This window comes from Monodon monoceros, unplaced genomic scaffold (assembly GCF_005190385.1).
Source record: "Monodon monoceros isolate NGI ecotype Baffin Bay Population unplaced genomic scaffold, NGI_Narwhal_1 Super_Scaffold_21, whole genome shotgun sequence".
Classification (NCBI taxonomy): Eukaryota; Metazoa; Chordata; class Mammalia; order Artiodactyla; family Monodontidae; genus Monodon; species Monodon monoceros.
This window is the reverse complement of record NW_021703778.1, coordinates 29,517,851-29,539,780: the sequence shown is the minus strand read 5'-3', so window position 1 is coordinate 29,539,780 and position 21,930 is coordinate 29,517,851. Positions and strand designations below refer to the sequence as shown.

At 44.1% G+C, this 21,930-nt stretch overlaps 1 protein-coding gene across 4 annotated transcripts in view; it reads right to left on the bottom strand.

Annotated features, from left to right (window-relative positions):
- The window catches only part of DIP2C (disco interacting protein 2 homolog C), a 186,687-nt gene that overhangs the window by 11,437 nt on the left and 153,320 nt on the right, over window positions 1–21,930 (bottom strand). For 2 of the 4 annotated variants that reach the window (XM_029238230.1, XM_029238228.1), the window contains exons 31-33: window positions 21,060–21,230; window positions 7,705–7,734; window positions 6,263–6,324 (exon numbers count right to left, since the gene is read on the bottom strand). In XM_029238230.1, the coding sequence (XP_029094063.1) occupies window positions 6,263–6,324; window positions 7,705–7,734; window positions 21,060–21,230 (263 nt within the window). The remainder of the gene's footprint in view (window positions 1–6,262; window positions 6,325–7,704; window positions 7,735–21,059; window positions 21,231–21,930) is intronic. The other 2 variants (XM_029238229.1, XM_029238231.1) reach the window with 1 other exon arrangement.

Here is a 21,930-nt window from a genome sequence, read left to right as displayed (position 1 = left end):
CCGATGTGGAGGAAGTTTTAGGGGTCTGGGTAGAAGATCAAAATAGCCACAACATTTCCTTAAGCCAAAGCCTAACCCAAAGCAAGGCCCTAACTCTCTCGAACTCTATGAAGGCTAAGAGACGTGAGGAAGCTGCAGAGGAAAGTCAGAAGCTAGCAGAGGTTGGTTCATGAGGTTTAAGGAAAGGAGGCATTTCTATAATATAGAAGTTCAAGGTGAAGCAGAAGTGCTGATGAAGAAGCTGCAGCAAGTCACCCAGAAGATCTGGCCAAGATCATTCATGAAGGAGGCTCCACCGAACAAAAGATTTTCAATGCAGATTGAACAGCCTTCTGTTGGAAGAAGATGCCATCTGGGACTTTCATAGCAAGAGAGGAGAGGCCAATGCCTGGCTTCAAAGCTTCAAAGGACAGGATGACTCTTGTTAGGGGCTACAACACCTGGTGACTTGAAGTTGAGCCAACGGTCATCTACCATTCTGAAAATCCTAAGGCCTTTAAGAACTATGCTACATCTACTCTGCCGGTGCTCTGTAAATGGAACAACAAAGCCTGGATGACAGCACACCTGGTTACAACATGGTTTACTGAATATTTTAAGCCCACTGTTGAGATGTGCTCAGGAAAAAAAATTCCTTTCAGAACACTACTGCTCAGTGACAATGCTTCTGGTCACCCAAGGGCTCTGATGGAAATGGACAATGAGATACAGGTTGTTTTCACGTCTGCTAACACGATATCCATTCTACAGTCCCTGGATCAAGTACTAATTTTGACTTTTAATTCTTATTATTTAAGAAATACATTTTATAAGGCTGCTTAGCTGCCATAGATAGTGATCTCCCTGATGGATCTGGGCAAAGGGAATTGAAAACCTTCTGGAAAGGATTTACTATTCTAGATGCCATTAAGAATATTCGTGATTCATGGGAAGAGGTCAAAATATCAACATTAACAGGAGTTCAGAAGAAGTTGATTTCAACCCTCCCGGACGACTTTGAGGGGTTCAAGACTTCAGCGGAAGAAGTAACTGCAGATGTGGTAGAAACAGCAAAAGAACTAGAATTAGAAGTGGAGCCTGAGATGTGACTGAATTTCTGCAATCTCATGAGAAAACTTGGACAGATGAAGAGTTACTTTATGGATGAGCAAAGAAAGTGGTTTCTTGAGATGGAATCTATCCTGGGGAAGGTTCTGTGAAGATTGTTGGAATGACAACAAAGGATTTAGAATATGGCATAAACTTAGTAGATAAAACAGGGGCAGGGTTGGAGAAGATTGATCCAAGTTTTGAAAGAAGTTCCGCTGTGGGTAAAATGCTGTCATCAGCATTGCGTGTTACAGAGAAATCCTTCCTGAAGAGTCAGTTAATGTGGTGAGCTTCCTGGCTGTCCTATTTTAAGAAACTGCCACAGCCGCCCCAACCTTCAGTAAAGACCACCCTGGTCAGTCAGCAGCCAGCCACACTGAGGGGAGACCCTCCACCAGCAAAAAGATTATAACCCACTGAAGGCTCAGATGACGGTGAGCATTTTTTAGCAACAAAATATTTTAAAATTAAGGTATGTACACTTTGTTTTTTTCAGACATAATGCTATTGCACACTTAATCGACTACAGTATAGTGTAAACATAACTTTTATATGCACTGGGAAACCAAAAAATTCGTGCGACTTGCTTTATTGTGATATTCCCTTTACTGAGGTGGTCTGGAATAAAACCCACAGAATCTCTGAGGTCTGCCTGTATGCCAATAGGCTTAATGATGCCATCCTTCAAAAATAAACTACTGGCTGCATTAAGACAGAATTAAAAGGGACTAAAACTCTTCTAGGACCCCGGTAGCATTATGCTAATTTAGGGTGGGTTATAATTAAAAATTACCATTTGAGAGCACTAAGAATCTATGGAACTTCACCTGCAGCAGCTTTCAGACAGATGCGATGCTTGCAGGAAATATCAGTGCTGGGAATGATAACTTTTTATAGCCTGCTGGGTCAAGAGGTTGCAGCCCGTTACACTGAACTAAATTAGGCCAATTTAAGTAGTTAGGTTAAGTGAAGAAGCCTGTGTCCAAGTGCTGGCTGGCCGACTGTGGAGTGTGGATATTGGCAACTGGCTACAGATGGAGAAAGCAATAAAGAAAGAGACCCAATTGGCTGGGAAGATTATGAGTGGGCAGAAGCAGGGGTGAGGAAAGAGGGAAAGAATGAAAGAGAAAGGGGCCGAGGTAGCGGCTGGCTCAGCCCACCTAGTCTGGCTGCTGCTATGGGCGGGGCAGCTGGCCAGCGAGTAGGCTGGGTGTCCTACAAAGGCCAGACCATCAGGCAAGGGAAGGGAGCAAAACCTTTGCCAAAAATGAGGGCTGTTCTGGATAAGCTACGCTCTGCTGTTTGTCCACTCACAGCCACCACTCAGGTAGCTCTGGCCGTGGCACTATGACAGGGATGACTTCTGAGCGGGGCACCTGGTGTCATGAATGGAACCAGGCCACTTGAGCCAAGAGTGGGAGCAACTGCCCTGGCCTGCGACTCGAGCCCAGACATTGTGCCTCTCCTGCTCTCAGACCCCAAGGTTCCTGCCAACATGCAGAGTGGAGTCCATGGCCCGGTCCTCCTTCAGCAGTGGGACTGCTGGCCACACACACTGGCCGGCCTCTGCCTCTCTGGCCAGCAGGCCTCCCCTGCTCGGAGTTTAGGAGTTTATCTTGTCTCCTGACCCTCCCTGCTGAGCTGAAGCCTCTGAGGAAGGCAGGCAGATGGGATGTCACCTGAGGATCTCACCTGAAATGCGGGAAACCCTACCGCTAAGAACTTCCTTGCGGCCTCCTGGCTGGGCTACTGAGTGGTGGCAGGGACCTGGGCAAGCACGGAGGGCAAACGTAAGGACAGAACAAAGAATTTCTTCTCTGGTCAGTATGAAACGGTGCTCTCTGTCAGCAATTCACAGGCAAGCAGGAAGGGGGTGCTGGAATCACTCAGGGGTGGTCCTGTCCTGCCAGCAAATGCCACATGGGTGGCCGTTCCCCCACTTGAAGATATCCACAGAGCAAAGAGAAAACCACCCCTTATAGGAGGAGACAGAGATGTGTCTTTTGTAAGAGCTGGGAGCTACACACACACAGGCAGCACACACAGGAGGGCGAGTGACTCACAGAAATACAGGAAACTCAGTAGGAGACCTTCCCAGGCTGGCACCACGGGGAGGGGAGGCTCTCTCCTCCGGGGACTGCGCCTGCCCACACACCGTAACCCAGTGGCTCTGGAGATGCGCCACAATCAGGAAACCACAGCACCTTCTCCACAGGAGGGCTGGCAGTGCCACAGCTGCTGTCAGGAGCCGGTCACTTCAGAACCACGGACAAGAGCCCAGCGTGGGCACGTCCTAACAGAGCAGGTTCAAGAGGACGGGGGTGCCGGACTGCCCAGCGGCCAGCCCAGACACACAGCAAGAGGAGCTGACAGGGCCCAGCGGCACGCACTGGGCGGCCAGGACAAAGTGTGCACGGCGTTCCTGCGTCCGGGGTGGCCCTGGGCCGAGTCTCCCATGTCCCTGGGCAGCAGGGGGAGGACAGAGCCTTCCAGGAAGGGACACGGTAATTATTCCTTAACGTAAGACACCTATTTGGGTTTCTGCCCCCTTCAGAAGAAGGGGCCCAGCAGGAGAGAGCGGCGACGAGCCCGGGCGTGTGGCAGGACCTCAGCCTGGAGGAGCTGCGTGTGGCAGCACCAAGCCAGCCCAGGGAGCAAGGCTCCCTGCTGTGACTGCGAGAGGGTGCCTCCAGGGACAGAAACCAGCAGAAAACCATGTTCAAGGGCAGGACTTTGCTTTGGCTTCTTAAGTCAAACCCTAACGAAGACGAGGAAGGGACAAGTCCAGTGCATGTGTTTCTGGTGTCTGACAGCCCCTCAGCTCCCAGCCATGCCTGTCCTCTGACACAGGACAGAGCTGAGAATGTGAAATGCGAGCCTGGAGAGCGCTACAGGGACAGAGGCGGGTACGACTCTGAGGCTTTCTCATGAGGCCTGGACAGGGCGGGTGTGGGATCCCTCTGACACTGAGCAATGTTACCCTTAATTGTAAAGGTCGATGACATTCCTGACAGCGTCACTAACGTATGACTGCATAGCAATTTCCAGTTCACAAAGCACTTTTACTTCTGTTTTGAATGACCAAGTCAGGAAATGTATGTATAAGAGATTATTTTACAGATTAGAACAGAAGTGTCACTAAAAAGGATACAGACTTCCCAAGGTCAAAAGATTAGGAAAAGAAACTCCTACTGTGACTCAGGTCTCCTGGCTCTTTCTAGAACAGTGAAATCAATCTGATACTGGACTTTTATCACTTTACCATGATACATTGTACGGGTTCCAATTTCACTTTTCCTAAATCACAACTTTTCTCAATAGGAAGATGTCACTCTGAAGATAGTTAAGAAGGTAGGTCACAAAGCTGTCAGAAAGGAGTTTCTAGATTTCTTTCCTTTTCCAGGAAAGAAAACTCCCTGAACCCCAGTCCCAACCATCCCTGGTACTCCAGGAGATTTGTAACACGCAATGGGGCCAACTGTCCTTTCCTGATTACTATTCTTGTGAGTAAGTCCGTCTGAGACTGTAACCTACCCTCTTAGGCCCCAGAGATCAGCAGTTTTTACCTAAATGGTCTTACAAATTTGATCTTCATGTGTTTTGAGGGTCAGGTCACAGACAGAACTGCATAAATATTACTCTAACGGTGATTCTTTGATGAGCTGTTTTTCACCTTCTGAAGTTATGAAGTTTTTTTCAAATGATTTTTATAGGGAGTAAAGTAGATTTCTTTTTAAAGCCCAGAAGTTGTATTTGGAATTTATGCCCCTGAAACACTGTTACTTAATCTCTTCAGAGCTAAGTGTCTGCATTTTGAAAATGCTCTGGATGGAGCTCTGCTCTAGTGGGCCGGTATGCTCTTGGTGGGCCAGTGGTTCTCTCTGCCACCAGATGGGCTGTATCCTGTGATTCCCTGTGAATAGCCCGGTCTAAAATGAGGGGTACAAGGGCCGGGAAGCACCTCTAAGTGTGATGTGTTTAGGTGAATGCAGCGTTTCTTAGTCTCGGCACTGCTGCCATGCTGTTCATTTGCTGTGTGGCAGGAGTCTGTCTTGCGCACTGTAGGATGTTTGGCTGCATCCCTGCCCTCCGCCCCCCCCACATACCAGCAGTAACACTCCCCAGATTATGCTAATCAGACATGGCAACATGGCAACTCGTCCGCTGGGGGTACAAGCACCCGGCTGGGAACCCCTGGTGTGAGTGGGGGCTGGCATTCCCCAGGATACCTGAGCCTGCATGGCACACCTGGCCCCTTCTCAGCCCCTGCAGCTCTGCCCCTGACACATTCACTCACACACAGGACTCAGTATCATGGAAGAACACGCTCAGCCAGGCCAGGCTGGGGGCTCCTGGTTTCCCACCCACAACTTTCACTCTGCTCTCCCAGGTGTTGTGAGCACAATGCACACGTCAGTAGGCACCACGTGAGGACATGCAGATAGCAGCACAGTATCTGGCTCTCACAACGCGTCCACAAGCACCTCTAGTAATTTACAAAAGGACACCTTCTACTAGAGTTCACGCTTACTATTAACACGTCATAGAAGCATCAATGAATGGACATCTCCACAACTACCCCCAAAGAAATGACCTAATCAATGGGGAAGTCTATAGGAAAATGATAGAATTCTCTCTTCCCCCTCATGCATGTCAGGAGGGACCCCTTTGGGAGCAGAAGTTCTGCTAAAGATTCCTCATCTTGTCTCCACCTTCCCTCCCTCAAGGTGAACTCACAAGCACTCACCAGCAACACCCCCTTTCGTTCTTGCTCAAGGTTGCTTAGGAAGCTGCACAGAAAGGTCACCTGACTTATATTTTAGTTTTTCATGGAAACGCCTTGACACAAATTTTCAATTCATGTAAAGAAACGTGGGCAGTGTTGACATTTTATCAGGTGCAAAATGGTGCCTGACTAGAGTGTTCAAGTAAAGGACCAAGTCTTCTGGGCAGACTGTGAGAAAAAGCAACTCTGGTTGCAACGGCTCTGGGCCAACCGTTGTCATTTGCGTCTGAACACAAGAACTTCGTTGCTCACTGGGTGCCTCACGCAGTAAACGTGGAGAGCTGTGAGAGCGCGCTCAGTGAAGCACCGTGTTTGGGCAGATGATTCTGTACTCCTTCTAGAAGGAGCCCTGCACGCCAGGCACCAAGAAGACAAAAATCACAATACCTGTCGTGTCTCAGAGCTCTCATGTCCACGTAGACGGTGGTCGGATCGGGCCCCGAGGTCCCCTGCAAGCAAGGACACAGTGAGGTTAACACGAGTTTGCTTTGGAGGAGCTGGGTCTGTGCTTCCTACTGGCTAGGGAGCATTTCTATGGCAAAGTCTGAACAAAACCCAAAAGCACTAAAACCACACCTCTCAACTGATAACCCAACTCCGAAAGGAACATCTTATTAAGATAATACTGGACTTGCACACAGCTTGACTGTCAATCACATTTATGAAAATTAGAAAGAAAAGGGGCATCTTGCCAAATAAAAGAAGGCTGAAACTACAGAGGCAGCATTTTGGCAAAAGCAGGTCACTGAGGATGTGAAGCATCATTTGCTGAGAGATTTTCACCACATGCATCCCAGAAGGTGTATTTTTAGGGCTCAAGATATTGAAGCAGAACACGTGACATGAGCTGACAGATGAAGGAAGAAGAGATAAAAGATAATGACCTTGTTCCTTCTAGTTCTAATTGTGCCTTGGTTTTCCTCCAATGTGGGAGGCCATTTCTGCCCAAGACATAAGTCAGGGTGGTTGTGTGTTTACCACTGGTCATCTGGGCAGCACCCTGTGTTCTGAACTATTCATTTAACACAGGGTCCAGAAACCTTATTTTGGCATCATAAATCTCTTCAAAATATATGCTGAGTTGACTTCTGAACAGTGATCTCTGCTCATGTAAGAGCAATGGCATTAAAGCTACATTACAAACCAAAATCCTACACACATTTCTTGGGAAAGTAATGCAATACCTTGGGTAGAAAAAGACGGAACCTAAGAAAAATCTGCCAAAAAATAAGGGAGCCTCTCAGAATTTATTTGAAGAACTACACTAAAATTCTTCACGAGAGAATCTTAATCTTATACCAAAGGCACGTTTAAATATAAGAAAAAGATAAAAATAAAGACACCTTTGTTGTACCATACTGGACCCCCCGATAATCCTCCCCACAGAGAAAGCACATGCAATCAGCCTGGAGGAGGAGCTGCACTGCCGTGTGGCCACGGCGCCCTCGCTGATCTGTGACTGCTTGGGGGAGCTGTGTTACAGACCAGCGCTGAGTGGAGAAGCGGTTTGTGGTCTGAGTAATGCAAAGCACATAACCATAAGAGGCCAATTAAAAACAAATCAGAAAACAGGTCACTAGAAGTGGAAAATGAAATAAAACGGAGATGACCCCAAACTGATGGTATAAATGGAGGCACAGCGTTTGTCACAAACGCGAGACGTCTGACAAGATCTGAGAAGTGACACCGCGCTGGCCGTCAGCCCTCCTGACCACGGGTCTAGAAGCCCAGCCCATCTCTGCACTCAACTCCTAGTCTGCCCACTGCTGGGAGCTGACGAGACGGTGGTGGTTAGCAGGCACTGGTGTGGATGAGCGGGAAATCCCTACCTTCTCAGCCAGCTTCCACAGCCGGTGGGGCTACAGCAGCAGGAGGTGGGAGCAGAGGAGAGGTGAGGACACCAGACCAACAGACACCGAAAATCCAGGACACACACAGACACATAAACAAACAACCCAACAATAAAAGTGGGATGAAGAAGAGAGAGGGGTGGGGAGGAAAATGCAAAAAGCAGGGAACAAAGTAAAAAGAAGATCAAAAACAATGTCAAATATGGAAGTCGTTAACATCAATCACTGTACCATTAAAGGTTAAAAAAAATCTAAAAAGATGTCCACATATCCACAGAGCAACAGAGGAGAGTAACAGATGACTAGCCACAGGAAGGTGGACCTGAGTAATTGCTTTTAATACATATGGTCAGTGGGTTTTGATTTTATGGTACCTTTCTCTAGTTTCTTTTCTTTTCTGAGAAAGTGGGGAGTATGAATTTTATTGGCCAAATCTGTCAAGTGTTCCTCATTGAAATAGTTTCAAGTTTCTTACTACAACAATGAAGGGGAGCCTGGAAGTTTGTGGATCTAAAATCAGGGTGTCTAGCTCTACTCACCTACAAGATTAGGACAAGAAAAGAGGTCAGAGTACGAGTGAAGCGTGAATCAAACCTTGGGCTCCTAGGTGGTCTAGCTCAGCGGTGCGGGGAGGGACCCCCCAGTGAGCACCCTGCTTCACCCTCAGCTCTGTCCTCAGAGACGCTGCCTTCATTTCTCTCTTGTCTTCCACGGTTTTGGTGCCCACCTCTACCCCTGTTAAAGCATCTATACCCACAGGGGAAAGACTCCAGAAAGCAACGTGGGCAAACTTCTCTGATGTTGTGTATTCCCTGGCTGACCCGGTGTCTTTCCCAAACACGCCTAGAAAACTAGAACAGGGCCAAGTTCTCCCTTGGGTGCAGTCCTGACCCCGTCATCACAGTCACTAGGTGGGCTCCAGAGACAACAGCAGCAGCAACAAAGAAGGAGCTCTTCACTAGGTTTCCTGAGGCTGCAATTTGTGAATAAACAAGGCCAGACTGAAAAACTATCATCACGCAACTTGGAGGCAAGTCTATTTAAAAAAAAAAAAAAAAGCAATGGTTCCAGATATAAAAATTACGATTCCATCCTTCTCTCTGAGACTTCCTTCACTGTGGTAACCATGGCTACTGCTTTCTCTCAGCATCTCTATTTTTAGAAAACTGAGGCAGGACTCCAGGAAAGAGAAGAGGGCCAGGAAAGGTGTGTGCACCTGGAAGGCACACACGACTTTCACTGGGTCTCTTCAAGCTGAATGCAATAATTTAAATAATTTCTCTCATGATTCTTTGAATCCCAAACATTAATTGGAACAAAACTAAGTCCATGTTCTCTCTCTAAATTATTCTAACACAATTTTTAAAAATAATGACTCAAAGTAGTATCTCAGAAGAAAAATACACATGACAGGGAACAAGTTTCCTATCTTGTAAATGCGTGGAGGAGATAACATCTGGAGCAAAACTGGTCTACTGACTAATGAGGGAGACGTGAACAAAGAGTTAATGTACAGGTGTTTCCAAGTTTCAAAAACCCTAAGGTAGAAAACTCTGAGATTTCAAGATAAATAGTAGGGAGTGCATATTTAACAAAATCTTTACTTTGCCAAAGAATGCAAGCTGGAGTTCCTTTAACTAAGGAGTATGCTCCTAAGTATTTAAAGATAACGGAATACTTCCAGAAGGGACCAGCAAGAAAGCAAAGCTATCTATTCCAACCAAAGTTTATCAGAAATGAAGTCGAAACATGTTTGAAATTGCAAGTTATATTAATCAGAAAAGAGGATTAACTTTAATGTTCAGTTGTATAATAAAAAGTTACATATGGACGTACAGTAAAAATCATTTCTTATTGTCATAAAAGTGTATCAGTTAGGTATTAAGCACTTATTGAACAAATGAGTTATATTTAAATCTCAGCTGTAGATATACAGACTCACATCCCAAACACAGCACAGCCAATTCAACACAGTACTTATCTGAACACCTCGGCTGAGTGGTACTTTTCTATTCAGCAACTCACATACTATAGCATCAGTACAATCTAGTATTAGCACATAACTCCTTAAGCCTAAGTAGCAAATTCTAAGCAGAAACGTGATATAAAGACACAGTTCCAGGGCTTCCCTGGTGGCGCAGTGGTTGGGAGTCCGCCTGCCGATGCAGGGGACACAGGTTCGTGCCCCGGTCTGAGAAGATCCCACATGCCGCGGAGCGGCTTGGCCCGTGAGCCATGGCTGCTGAGCCTGCGCGTCCGGAGCCTGTGCTCCACAACGGGAGATGCCACAGCAGTGAGAGGCCCGCGTGCGGGAAAGAAAAAAAAAAAAAAAAAAAAAGACACAGTTCCAGAGTACTGATACTGGGCATATCTACTGTGCTGGTGTTTGAGGAGTTGAGGAAGTTTCCCATAACTGGGGGCACAGGAGGCAGCTCTGCAGGACTGGATTCCAGCAGGGTATGGGCACAGCAAAGTGGCTCATCAGTGGGCTCTTCCCCCCTGAACTTTAAGCAGTGTTTCTGCCTGCATGACCCCAAGGCACATTCTTTGGTCCTCCTAGCAGATCTGTGTATTAATAATGATGTTTTCACTATTTTAACTGAGATTTCAGCTTTCTTTTGATAAGCACTAGTATGGTGCAACTTTTCCATGCTTATACCTTTAATCTATTTGTGTCTTTATTTTTAAACCATGTTTGTTTTAGGCTATATATAACTGGGTCTTGCTTTTTAAAACTCCAACCTCATGATCTCTGCATCTTAAATGAAGTGGTAGAGGATTTATATTTATTATTGATGTGATTATGTTTAAATCTATTTTTTGTTGTTTATAATTCATCCCATCTATCCCCCCGCCTTTTCTCTGCCTTCTTTTATAGATCCACTCTCTCTCCTCTGTTGGCTTATTAGCTACAACTCTTTGTTTTTCTAATTTTAGGGGTTACTTTATGGCTTATAGCATACATCTTTAATTTTCCAGTCTACCTTCAAGCGATATTACACCAGTTCACATGTTGGAAGAACCTTATGGTAGTATACTTCCATTTTTCCCTCCCAAACTCTGGGCAGTTGCTGTCATCAGTTGACTTTTATAGATGATATAAACCCTACAGTATATTACACGTTTTGTAAAGGCAGTCAATTACCTTCTAAAGAGACTTACTAAGAAAAAAATCTTATGTGTTTACCTATGCACTTGCCATTTCCAGCATTATTCATTCTTTTGTATAGACCCAGATTTCAAACTGGTATCATTTCCCTTCTGCCTAAAGGATTTCCTTTAATATTTCTTGCTCTGTGGGCCTGCTAGTAGTTGATTCTCAGCTTTTGTATGGCTAAAAAGTTTTTATTTCAAGTTTGCTCTTGAAAGATATTTCCATTGACTACTATGAAATTCTAGGTTGACAGTATTTTTCTTTTAGTATTTAAAAGCTGTTTCCCACTGTCTCTTTGCTTACATTTCTGATGACAAGTCTGATGTCATTCGCATCACTGTTCCTCTGTAACTTGATTTTTTTCATCTGCTTTTCCCTGTATCATTGGTTTTGGGCAATTTAGTTAAGGAGTTTCCTTCATGTTACATTAGAGCAGTGGGATTTGTGGGTTTATAGTTCCATCAAATTTGATATATTTCTTCATGTATTTTTTTCTAGACCGTACTCTTCTTTTTCCTCTTTCATGGGAACTCCGATTATATGTATACTAAGTCCCTTGAAGTTTCCCCCGATTTCACTGATGGACTTTCCATTAAAAAATACTTTTTTCATGCTTCAGTTTGGAAAGTTTCTATCTGTTCAAGTTCACTAATCTTTTCTTCTGCCATTGATTCCATCCAGTGTATTTTTCATCTCACATATTATAGTTTACATTTCTAGAAGTTCAATTTGAGTATTTTTTTAAACTTTCCATGTCTTTTCTTAACTTTCTGAATATGTGGAATACAGTTAAAATAACTTTTAGTGTCCTTGTCTATAAATTCAACATCTGTGTCAGTATGGTTCAGTTTTGATTGACTAATATTTCTCCTCATTGTGGATCTGTACCTGCTTCTTGGTATGCCTGGTAATATATATATTTTTTGGTTGCACTGTGTGGCATATGGGATATTAGTTCACCGACCAGGGATCGAACCCATGCCCCCTGCTGTGGAAGTGCAGAGTCTTAACCACTGGACCGCCAGGGAAGTCCCTGCCTGGTAATTTTTTATAGGATGCCAAACACTGTAAATTTGACCTTGCCGGTCACTCATCCCGCTGTGTTCCGGCTTCCCCTGTATCTGATGAGAGTTCAGCATTTTTATTATTGTCCCCCTTACATAATACATCTTTATTTTGCAGCTGCTTTAAGAATGTCTCTGCTGTTGGCTTTCAGCACTTTGGTGACGATGTGTTTTTTTAAGCTACTGTGCTTGGCGTTCACTGAGATTCTTGAATCTGTGTATTGATATCTCTCATCAGTTTTGGCCGCTGGGTCTTTAAATTGTTTTTCTGTCCCATTTTCTCTCACCCCCTCCTTCTGGGACTCCTATTACATGCATGTTAGACAACCTGCTATTCCACAGATCTCAGAGGCTATCCCATTTTATTTTCATTCCTGTTCCTCTTGTGTTTCAGTCTGGATAATTTCTATTGACTGGATTTCAAGTTCACTCACTGACCCTTTCCCTGCTGCATTCAGTCTGCTATTAAACCATGAGGAATTTTTAAGACTGTAGTTTTCATTTCTAGCATTTCCATTTGGCTCTTTTTTGTGGTTTCTATCTTTCTGTGATATTCCTCATCTCTCCATGCAAGGTGTATACCTTTCCAACTAGATTCTTTAACATATTTATCATAGCTATTTTAAAGTCTCTGATAAATCCAACATGTCTATTCTACTGACTCTATTGACCGTGTCCTTTCATGGCCATGTATCCTATTTTCTTTCTTTGTTGCACGTCTTTTTGATTTTGATTGTAAAGCAAACACTGTGTTTAAAAGCACAGTGGAGACTGAAGTAAAAACATTTACCCCCAGAAAAGGGCACACTCTCTCCTGTCAGCCCACTAGTTTGTGTGTCTGAGTGAGCTTGGTCTGGGATTTGTGGCAATGTTAGATTTCATTCATGCTGGCTTCCCATACCTGTGAGCATGATCAGGACTTTGGATCTGAGCACTAGTAAGATTCTGGATACCTCTTTATGCTTTATAGCTTAGAGACTTGCTTTCCAAACTGTGGGAGATCTCTTTCTGCTTCACAGCTTGGCTGCCAGCTTTTTGCACGACTGGCTGCTTCTCTTTCCTCTCCATTCTGCTGCCCAACCCCTAGCCTTTGGAAGGCAAGATCTGCACTTGGGGTGGGGAAGGCCCTCGGGGCCTGAGAGAGATGTGCTTGGCCTCCCTGTCCCACCTCCGTCTTTGGAGTGCAAGGGTGGTACACCAGATGATCTGAGGCTCTCCAGAGAGGGGCTCTCAGCTTTTCTGCTCTCCTTCCAGCCCTCAGGACCTCTGCTTTCCACTCACTGAGGAAATTTTTTCACTTCCAGGGCCCCTCCTCAGACTTCAGAGACCTGTTGTTTTGGCTCACCAGAGGCCCACAGAACTGCAGCTGGATTCTCTCAGCTCCTGCTCTGTTCCTGGCTTTTGCATACTGCCCTCTGGAGTAGGTGAGGTCTGTGGGGAGTTGGTGGGGGGTATGCAGAATGACTGGGCTGGGGGTCCCTGGGATTCTCACCCTCTTGCCAAGCTATTTACTGCTGTTAACATTCTCAAAAAAGTTTGGCTGGTTCCTGCTCCCCTGTAAGGGGTGAAAACAATTGTAGGTCTCTTCTCTCTGAAAGATTTAGTTCATTTAGATTTCTCTGAATCTTGGCTCTCTGCTGAATTTTAAAAGCTATGATTTTGTGTATTAACCAGATGGTTTCAATAGTTAGGGCTGGAACAACAGTCCCTTGTGACTTATACATCCTAATCAAAAATGGAAGTCCAGCAGGGAACTATGGATATATTCAGTATCTAAGGGAAAAAAAGGGAAGTCCAGAATCCTTTTTAATGAATGTATTTTTTGCTAAAATTGTGGTTAGTATTAAGCACATTGATTGATTTATAAACTGGTATCAGGAGTGGTTGTCAGGGAAACAGGGATCTGAAATTGATTCGTTGGTTTGGTAAAAGGCAAAGGGCAGAGAAAATCCAGCTCATCTGCCAGGCTGGACTCTGCAGATGTCCATGCCATACCTTGGCAAAATGGTAATTAAACCTCTTTCACAGGGGTCAGCAAACCCCTGTTTTTGCAAAGTTTTCCAGGAACACAGCCTCACCCATTCATTTAAACAGTATCTGTTTCTGCCTTGAGCTACAGAGCTGAAGGTCCCTGAGAAGAGACCACAGACTGCAGGCCCAGCTCTTCACTCTCTGGCAAGAAAAAGTGCCCCAAAGGCTTGTCTTGGGGACCGTTGATCCACAGACCAACGTGAAAACATAGTGAGACAACCCAAACCAGAGGGCACATCTGATTGAGAAGCTTGTGGGTTCAACATCACAGTCTACTAGGACCCCGAACTCCTCATGTGGTTATTTCTGAAGCCCCTGAATGTTCAGATGGAGAGACGTGCTTGGCTACGGCAGTTCCAGCACTGATTCTCTATTCCATGCGGTGCCCGCGTGCCCAGCACACATCAGACATCTGATGGTGGTGGTGAACTTGACAATCGAGTCTATGGCTTACAGAGAATCAGTGACGGAAGGGCCACCAGCTGGAAACCCTGTACCTGGCCACAGTTGTCTCTTCGGGACAGAGGAAGGGTATGGTATTGGTTGCAAGACTGAAAACTGCATTGTGGTGGGGTTTTGTGGGGGAGGGGTGATGGGTAAGAACGGGATGAACGTAGCCTTTGGTCGCTCCTTTTTTGGTCATCAGGCATCAGAACTCTTTCTGTATTTGGGCAAGTCCTCCACTTTTGGAACCTGGTTGGATACAAAGCCTCTGTCCCTCTGTAGTAACTAAAAACATCTGCCACTCTCCTGCTCAGCTTTCCTGGAAGCCAGCCTGCCAGGTAGCTGCATCTATTCACAGCAAGAGGAAGCACAAATGTTCTTGCCCTTGGCGGTGGACGCGTCTGCGACACCACCCAGTGACATTTTAATAAGTTCCTTTTAAGTTACCAAAGGTTTCTGCTGCCCACAAATTAGAACCCTGACTAATATACGGGTAATTGAGAATATAGGTCCCATGACCTCAAATGTTAATTTTCATTAGCTGGGACAACATACATCAGCAGGAGAGGATGTGGAAGTTCTGTGGATGTGACAAATTCCCTGGAGGATGGGAAAACCCCAGAGGCACCTTACTTATGTTCACTTCCCTCGTCTAAAAGCAGTGTTGGGAGAAAATGAATTGGGGGCTCAAATGAATGAGTTTTATTATAACTATTAATTTTATCTTGAGAATTACTTAAGATCTATGTCACGTGAGCCTTCCACTTTTTTTCCTTTTAACAATCAATGACTCTACTTCTCATCATCAGGGTGGCTGTATTTCTCTTTCATTGTGTGAGTTTCAAGATTTAAGGTTTAAGACCTTAAGGTTTCAAGATTTAAGACCATAACTGTAAATACTGATTTAATTCCACACAGCTATTTATAATAAAGCTTTCCTCAGATAAATTAATCTTTATTTTTCTATATAATGAAGATCAAAGTTTCTGTTTAAAGTGGCTTAGAAGTTTTTTCCTAATAAAACAAAAATTGAGATTTCTTTTGGAAAGCAGAAGACCTCATTTCCCCTCCCTTCTTCAGCTGGTGAGGAGGATGTTAATTTTTGTTACCAAGAACTAAATTTCTAAATCTAATACATCCAAAGACCTTTCAGCTTATACTTTTGAAAAGAGTAATTGTGGATGAAGCACAACATCTCTTTTGATGCAGGTTAACAAGCAAGTGGCACTTCCTAACAGAACTAAGGAAATTTATGTTAAAGCCAATCTCACAAGTCATAATTTGATCTTTCTAATGCCCACTTTTGTCATAAGTTCAATAAATCAAAAGTGTTTTAAAATCATTTTTACAGCTAAAGATTCTGGGAAATGTCATTCCTAAGTATAACAAATGGCTCATACTTCTAAATTTCTTTCTTCTGCAGAGTCTAAAATACTCTGCAGAAATCAGAGTCATGTAAAACCAGAGTCATCCACACTGAATTTTATGAGTCCATTCTTTTGCCATTGAACTATGTCAAAAGGACAATTTCAAAATAATTAATGTGTCAATTCCTGCCTTAAAATGATAAATGGGTAAACAAGTCACACGGTTTCTAAGCTATAGAAGCCGAAACAACAGCATCACAGAAATTATGACTGTCTCAGTTTTCTGTTATTCTACTTTTGCGATTGCCTCATATGTAAAAATTTTTAATTGCTCATTTGCATACTTGATAATGATGTATTTGTCAATTTTCATGATTTTCTCTATTACAAGAAACTAGGGTTTCATGTCACAGCCCATGAAAGCAGGCATTGCGGAGTCCCTTTGTGGTGGCCCTGACTCTGTTCCTAGTACACGCCGCCCCCCGCCTCCCCACCCCCTGGTGACAACAGACTGAAGAACAGCATCTAGCACACAGATGCACGTCTTCTGAGCTGTTTGATTTAGGTCACAGGGAAATAGGGGGTCTGATTTAAAATGTTCCAGGAAAACAGTCAAAAACCGAAGGCAGGATATCCTGCCTGTATACAGTTCAGTTTTGTGAACAGTTTACAAGGCTGTTATTTCACTTGCATAATAAACCACAACATGGAATTGGCACCTGACAAAACTGCAAAGTGTGAGATTTCTTTAACATGTTGCTCTGTTTAGATGACACAGTCAGTAGCAATGCCAGTTCTGTTTCCGGCAGCTGTTTTTATTTCCCTGCTTTGTCAGGAAAGCTCACTTAACTTCTCTGAGCCTCAGTTTCTCTCCTCTTAAAACGAAACGACCGAGCTTGCAGTGAGTTGTAGGAAGCTCTAGCCAGATGCCGCCTGGAATTGAGTGGTGTGACACACATTTGTGAGAGAATTTTTTGTTTTCTTTTTTGGGCATGAAGTCTTTTTTCTGAAGGTGCAGGCCCTGGAGCTACTGTTTGAGATGAAAATGCTGCTAGAAGCCTGAAGAGCAGCAAACTTTTGAGTTTCATTTCATTTCATTTCACTTCATTTCATTTCAATGATAACTTACAAATGATGCTGTGAGTTTTTACCTGATGAAGATTCACATGAGTTCATTTCAGAGAAATTTCAGGACTGCTATGTACTTACTTCCCTCAGGAGGCTTGAGGCTAATAAGAAACACGCTGAATTTCTCAAATGTGAAGCATATTTGCAGTCAGAGGAGTCGACACCCAGTACTTTCACAAAATTCAGTCTCAGGAAGTGACTGTGTGACTATGTGAGTTGTGTACTGGGTTCTCTAAGACAGTTTTTCACAGAGCAGGGGGATAGAAGTTGTTTATGTACATAATTGTGAACTATGGCAGACAACATTAAGTGGGAGGGATGACCTGCCGTGGGAATTCAGAGGAAGGAAAGTATTTCTAGCTGGAGGAATCGAAACATGACACCTGGAAAGAGAAGCAGGCTTTTGCCACATGAAGAAGGTGGAAGCCCATTTCAGGCAGAGAACAGCCTGAGTTGTGGCATCAGGAAGTAAAAGCATGAAAGACTCTACGGTAGAGAATGTCATTTAGCGTAAAATTGTACAAAGGGGAGAGAGATGCTCAGGCTGGATTGGTCAGCGTGCCATTGATGAAGTAAACACAAGCCCTGATTTATCTCACGTAAGTTCAGGACCTCATGCGTGAGATGCGTCTCATTCTGCAGTCACAGCACCCTGCCCGCTGCACAGCCCAGCCTCCCCAAGGCCAGGGGGCACTTCTGGAAGGGGACCCACAGACACTAAAATTGTGGTCCCCAGCGAGAGCAGCTTGTAAACCCCACATGGCTCGGATGAGGCTCCATTCCTCGTCTGGACAGCGTCCTTCGCGTCCCTACCCACGTACCTCGTGGAGATGGAGACCTGCCCTCCTCCTGCAGGGCTGCCCTCTACCTGAGCACTCAGGGTCCAGTCAAGGGCCCTGAGGAAGGACGACAGGCGATCCAGCTGAGAAAACATATCCTCAAACAACAACAAATCAACTGAAAACAAATATGCCCACTAACTGATTTCACATATATTGGTAATCCTGGTGTTCCATAAGGAAAATGGTGTAAACTTCTCAATGTCTTTAAACATTTAGGACGGGTTTGGAATTTAGGAACTATCTTAGCATTTTTAAAATTTTTTTACATCAAGGGAGTAATGGTGATTATCTCTGGGTATGACTTATGAATGTTATTTATTTATTGGCTAGTCTGTATTTTCTGATTTTGTTTCCTAAAATAAATATTCTTTTGTGAAAATACTTAATCTATAAAAAAAATTCATAACCTTTCAGGTTGTTTTCCTCATTTCTTTGTCTAAACATTCTTAAAAATTCAGTTTTAGTATATTTAACGTCTTTATTAGGCATTTATTATGTGTCAGGCCCTGTAGAAACACAATGGGAACAAAGAGACATGGGATTTCTGCCCTCAGACCTCAAGCTATGCCTGCTCTGTTTGCTTGGGACCATAATCACATATTTTTTAATTTCTGCAAAAATTAATAGAAAACAAACATTTCCACTGACCAGCCCTGCCTCAAGGCTTCTGCACTTGATGCTGCCTTTGCCCAAATTTTTGTATGTTCACCTCAGAGGGCACTTGGCTGAAATGTCACCTCATAGAGAGGCCTTTCTTGGCTACCCCTCCTAAAATTGCCTCGTGTGTCTCCTTTTCCTTCTTACTTTATGTTTACTAAGAATATTTTACTCATTTACTGAAAAAATCATCTGTGTTTACTGTCCATCTGGTTCCATGAGGGCCAGAACCGTGTCTTGCACTTATCTGAGACTCTGACTTAGGCTGACACGAGCTACTCACAGGATGGAGCGTCACCGAGAGACACCATGTGTGTGGTTACGGGGTTCTGCTCGCAGCCTGCTGGCTCCTGCCTCCCCAATGCCGGAGAACTCCGTAATCCCGACGCACACCTGGCCCCGGGGTTGGCAAGGATAGAGAGTCTGCATTCCTTAGTATGATACACTTAATTCATTTGATTTATCTCTACTATCAGCCACACTGATATTTTCAGCTATTTTCTAATACTGACCATTCAGAAAAAGAAAAACTGGCTGAAAATTAGTTGAGAGTAAAGCACCCAAGTAGAAAAACTTAAAATGGACAAAAACACTTAAAGGTGCTGTCAACATTCCAGAACAGCACCCTGACCCGTGACTGGGGATGTCAGCTCTGATGTGGGGGTCATACTGACGGAACTGTTTTCTAGAAAAAGAATATTTATTCTTTTTATTAGGAGTACAGAACTTAATTTATCCAACATTCTTACAACACATATTTATTAAATATTTGCAAAGCACCAGGTACGGTTCTAGGTGCTAAGGACACAGGAATGATGGAGCTCATGTTTTAGGCCACAGAGGTGGCCAACACCTGTGTGCCAACTTCATTCTCGGCTTCTTACCCTTATTTTCTGTCACCTCTATCTTTTCAATTATTTTTAGTGTATTTTACTTTCCCTACTTAATCTACTGCTTCCCTATAAAACTTCTTAAAACATTTTGGATCAAGTAGATGGAAATAAATGAAAAATAAAAAGGTAAATAACCATAAGTGCTCTATTTCTAGTATCTACAAAGTTTTAATTCTGTATAATAAAGTGTAGTAGAACTTGCTTTGTTGCCTGTATGAAGTGGACAAGTGCTAAGTGATATTATGTTAATATGGGATCTATTCTAAGCCCTTCTCCCTTCATCTGCCAACATTCTAAGAGAGAGAGAAAGAAGAAGAAATATTGTGGCCAAGAGCCTGTCTCTCATGGATCCCTGATTTTTTTCCCCACTACTTGCAGGAGAAGGGAAGCATTACATCATCCTATGGCTGAATTTATTTAAGAAGTGGATTTCTGTATTTCTCATTTCTCCTCATGGAACAGATGGCTAGAAACATTTAAGCAGAACAGATCAAGGTGAATAGGAAAAGAAAACTTCAATATTTAAAGAACTAGTTTGGCAAGATAAATCCAATTCTTCAGATTACCTCTTAGAAAAGGGAATTAATTTCAATCATAGAACAAGGTTCAACTGACTCTTGAGAGGACCCTGGTAGTTATAAATTTTTAAAAATGGAGCTAATTCAAGGAGAAGGAAGACAGAAGCAAAAGAACACCAATGAAAATCAGAACACCTTCCTGTAGCTAATTTTTCTGAAGCGAGCTCAGCAGACTGGTCACATGGGGAGAGTCCTTCCTCTCCAAAGTCCACGCTGAGTCCAGATACTGAGAGCACGGGCCGGGAGAGAGCTGACCAGGAGCTTCCCGAGGTCTCCCAAGGGGAACTGGAAGCAGCATCTCTGGGTCGTAAATGGGAGAGACAGTGGGTGGGCAGGGAGGCGAGATCAGGAGCCAGCTTGTGTCCACTGTCCTGCACTCTAGCACCTGCTGTGAGCAAAGTTCTTGTCCTTTTAATATGTTCCAGGAACAAAGCCTGCAGCTGAGCCCTGGGCTGGCTTGTTTTGGATGAGGCTGCCCAAAGGGCACTGGGAACAGATTCCCATAGGACTTTCCCTTCCTTCATGGACTAGATCTCATGTTAAGAGTTCAGAGACGGAAAGGAATAGTGAAGATGGTCTGAAGTGGGCTAACGAAGAGAAAGAAAGAAAATAAGCATTTTTTTTTTTTTTTTGCCACATATAATGCAAGGCTATCTTACGAGGGCAGCCTCACTTACAGCTCTGCCTTAGAAATGCAGCAAAAAGTATATACTTCAATGTCATCCCAGCCGCAAATTCACGAATCTGCTTAATGTCCTGGAATTCTTCGTACAGAAGTTACTGTCTGCATACAAGAGACTAAGTACTTCAAGAGACAGGATTTCTTGCCACAATGAAACATTTGTTTAGTATCTCATCTTTAAAGAGCCTGCCTTCACAGGTCTTGACAAACTGCTACTCGTGTTACAAAACTTAAAATGTCCCAGGACAGAATAAGCCTGTGAATGCTAGTTATGAATAATGGTTACTGACAAATGCAGAGTATAATTAAAAACAAAACAAAACAAAACAAACAAACAAAAAGTGTATACCAACCACACGCATTTGACTGAAAGATACCTTCTAAATGTGGGTAAGCATCAGCAGGGGAAACTATGTTGAGCAGTGCGGCGCTGTATGCCCGTCTTTAAAAGTCACTCTCTGACTCACGCACTTACTGGCATCAAGGAAACTCACCTGCAAGCAAATCGCCAGGTTCACTCTACAGCCAAACGAGGTGCTAACGGCCCGTGGATGGAGGCCCAGGTCTTTAAACAGTTTTGAGAATGACTGGGTGAGCGCTATTCGGGGCCGTTCTTCTGCCACCACTACACAGGTCCGCACGCGGGACAAGTCCAGTCCTCGTGCCTAGAAATAATGACAGCAGTAGGAGGTCAGCCTTGCCAGTGTTAGGGGTGTGACCTGCAGGCTCCTTACCCAGATCTGTACAACAACAGAAACTCCACACAGATATTCATTCCCAGGGCTCTCTGTGTCTGCACCATTAACCAAAATGCTGTAGAACATGTGTAAATGAAAAAACGCCCATATCGGTAATCAAGGATGCCATTACAAACATATTTTAAATAACTCAAGGAGCATAATGAGGAGAAAAGTTGAAGAAAAACAAGGTGTGGATAAAATAATTAAAGGACAGGGTTTGGGGAAGAACAGAAGCACTTGTATACACTCCTGCCAGCATGGATACACAGGAACATCCATCGGAGAGAAATGAGAAACCTGCTTGTAATATAAGAATGGAAAATGAAAACATCTGGGCAGCTTCTTAAACACAGCTCTCCTTTCATGTCCTGAGACGTAAAAGGTCCCAGATAAACTGTCACAAGGAAGCACAGCTCAGTTCTGCCCAAATTCCATCTAGTGAACGAAATGGCAACACCCGGGACAGGAAACGAAGTGCCTTAAAAGCACAACACTCCCAAGCGGAGCTGAGGAAGAGCAAAACGCGCAACGGGAGTGGCAATGAAACAGGAGGCGAGGGAGCGACAGGGTCTCCATCCCCACACAGGACAGTCGCCAGGAGCCATCAGCGTCCTGGAGAGCTGAC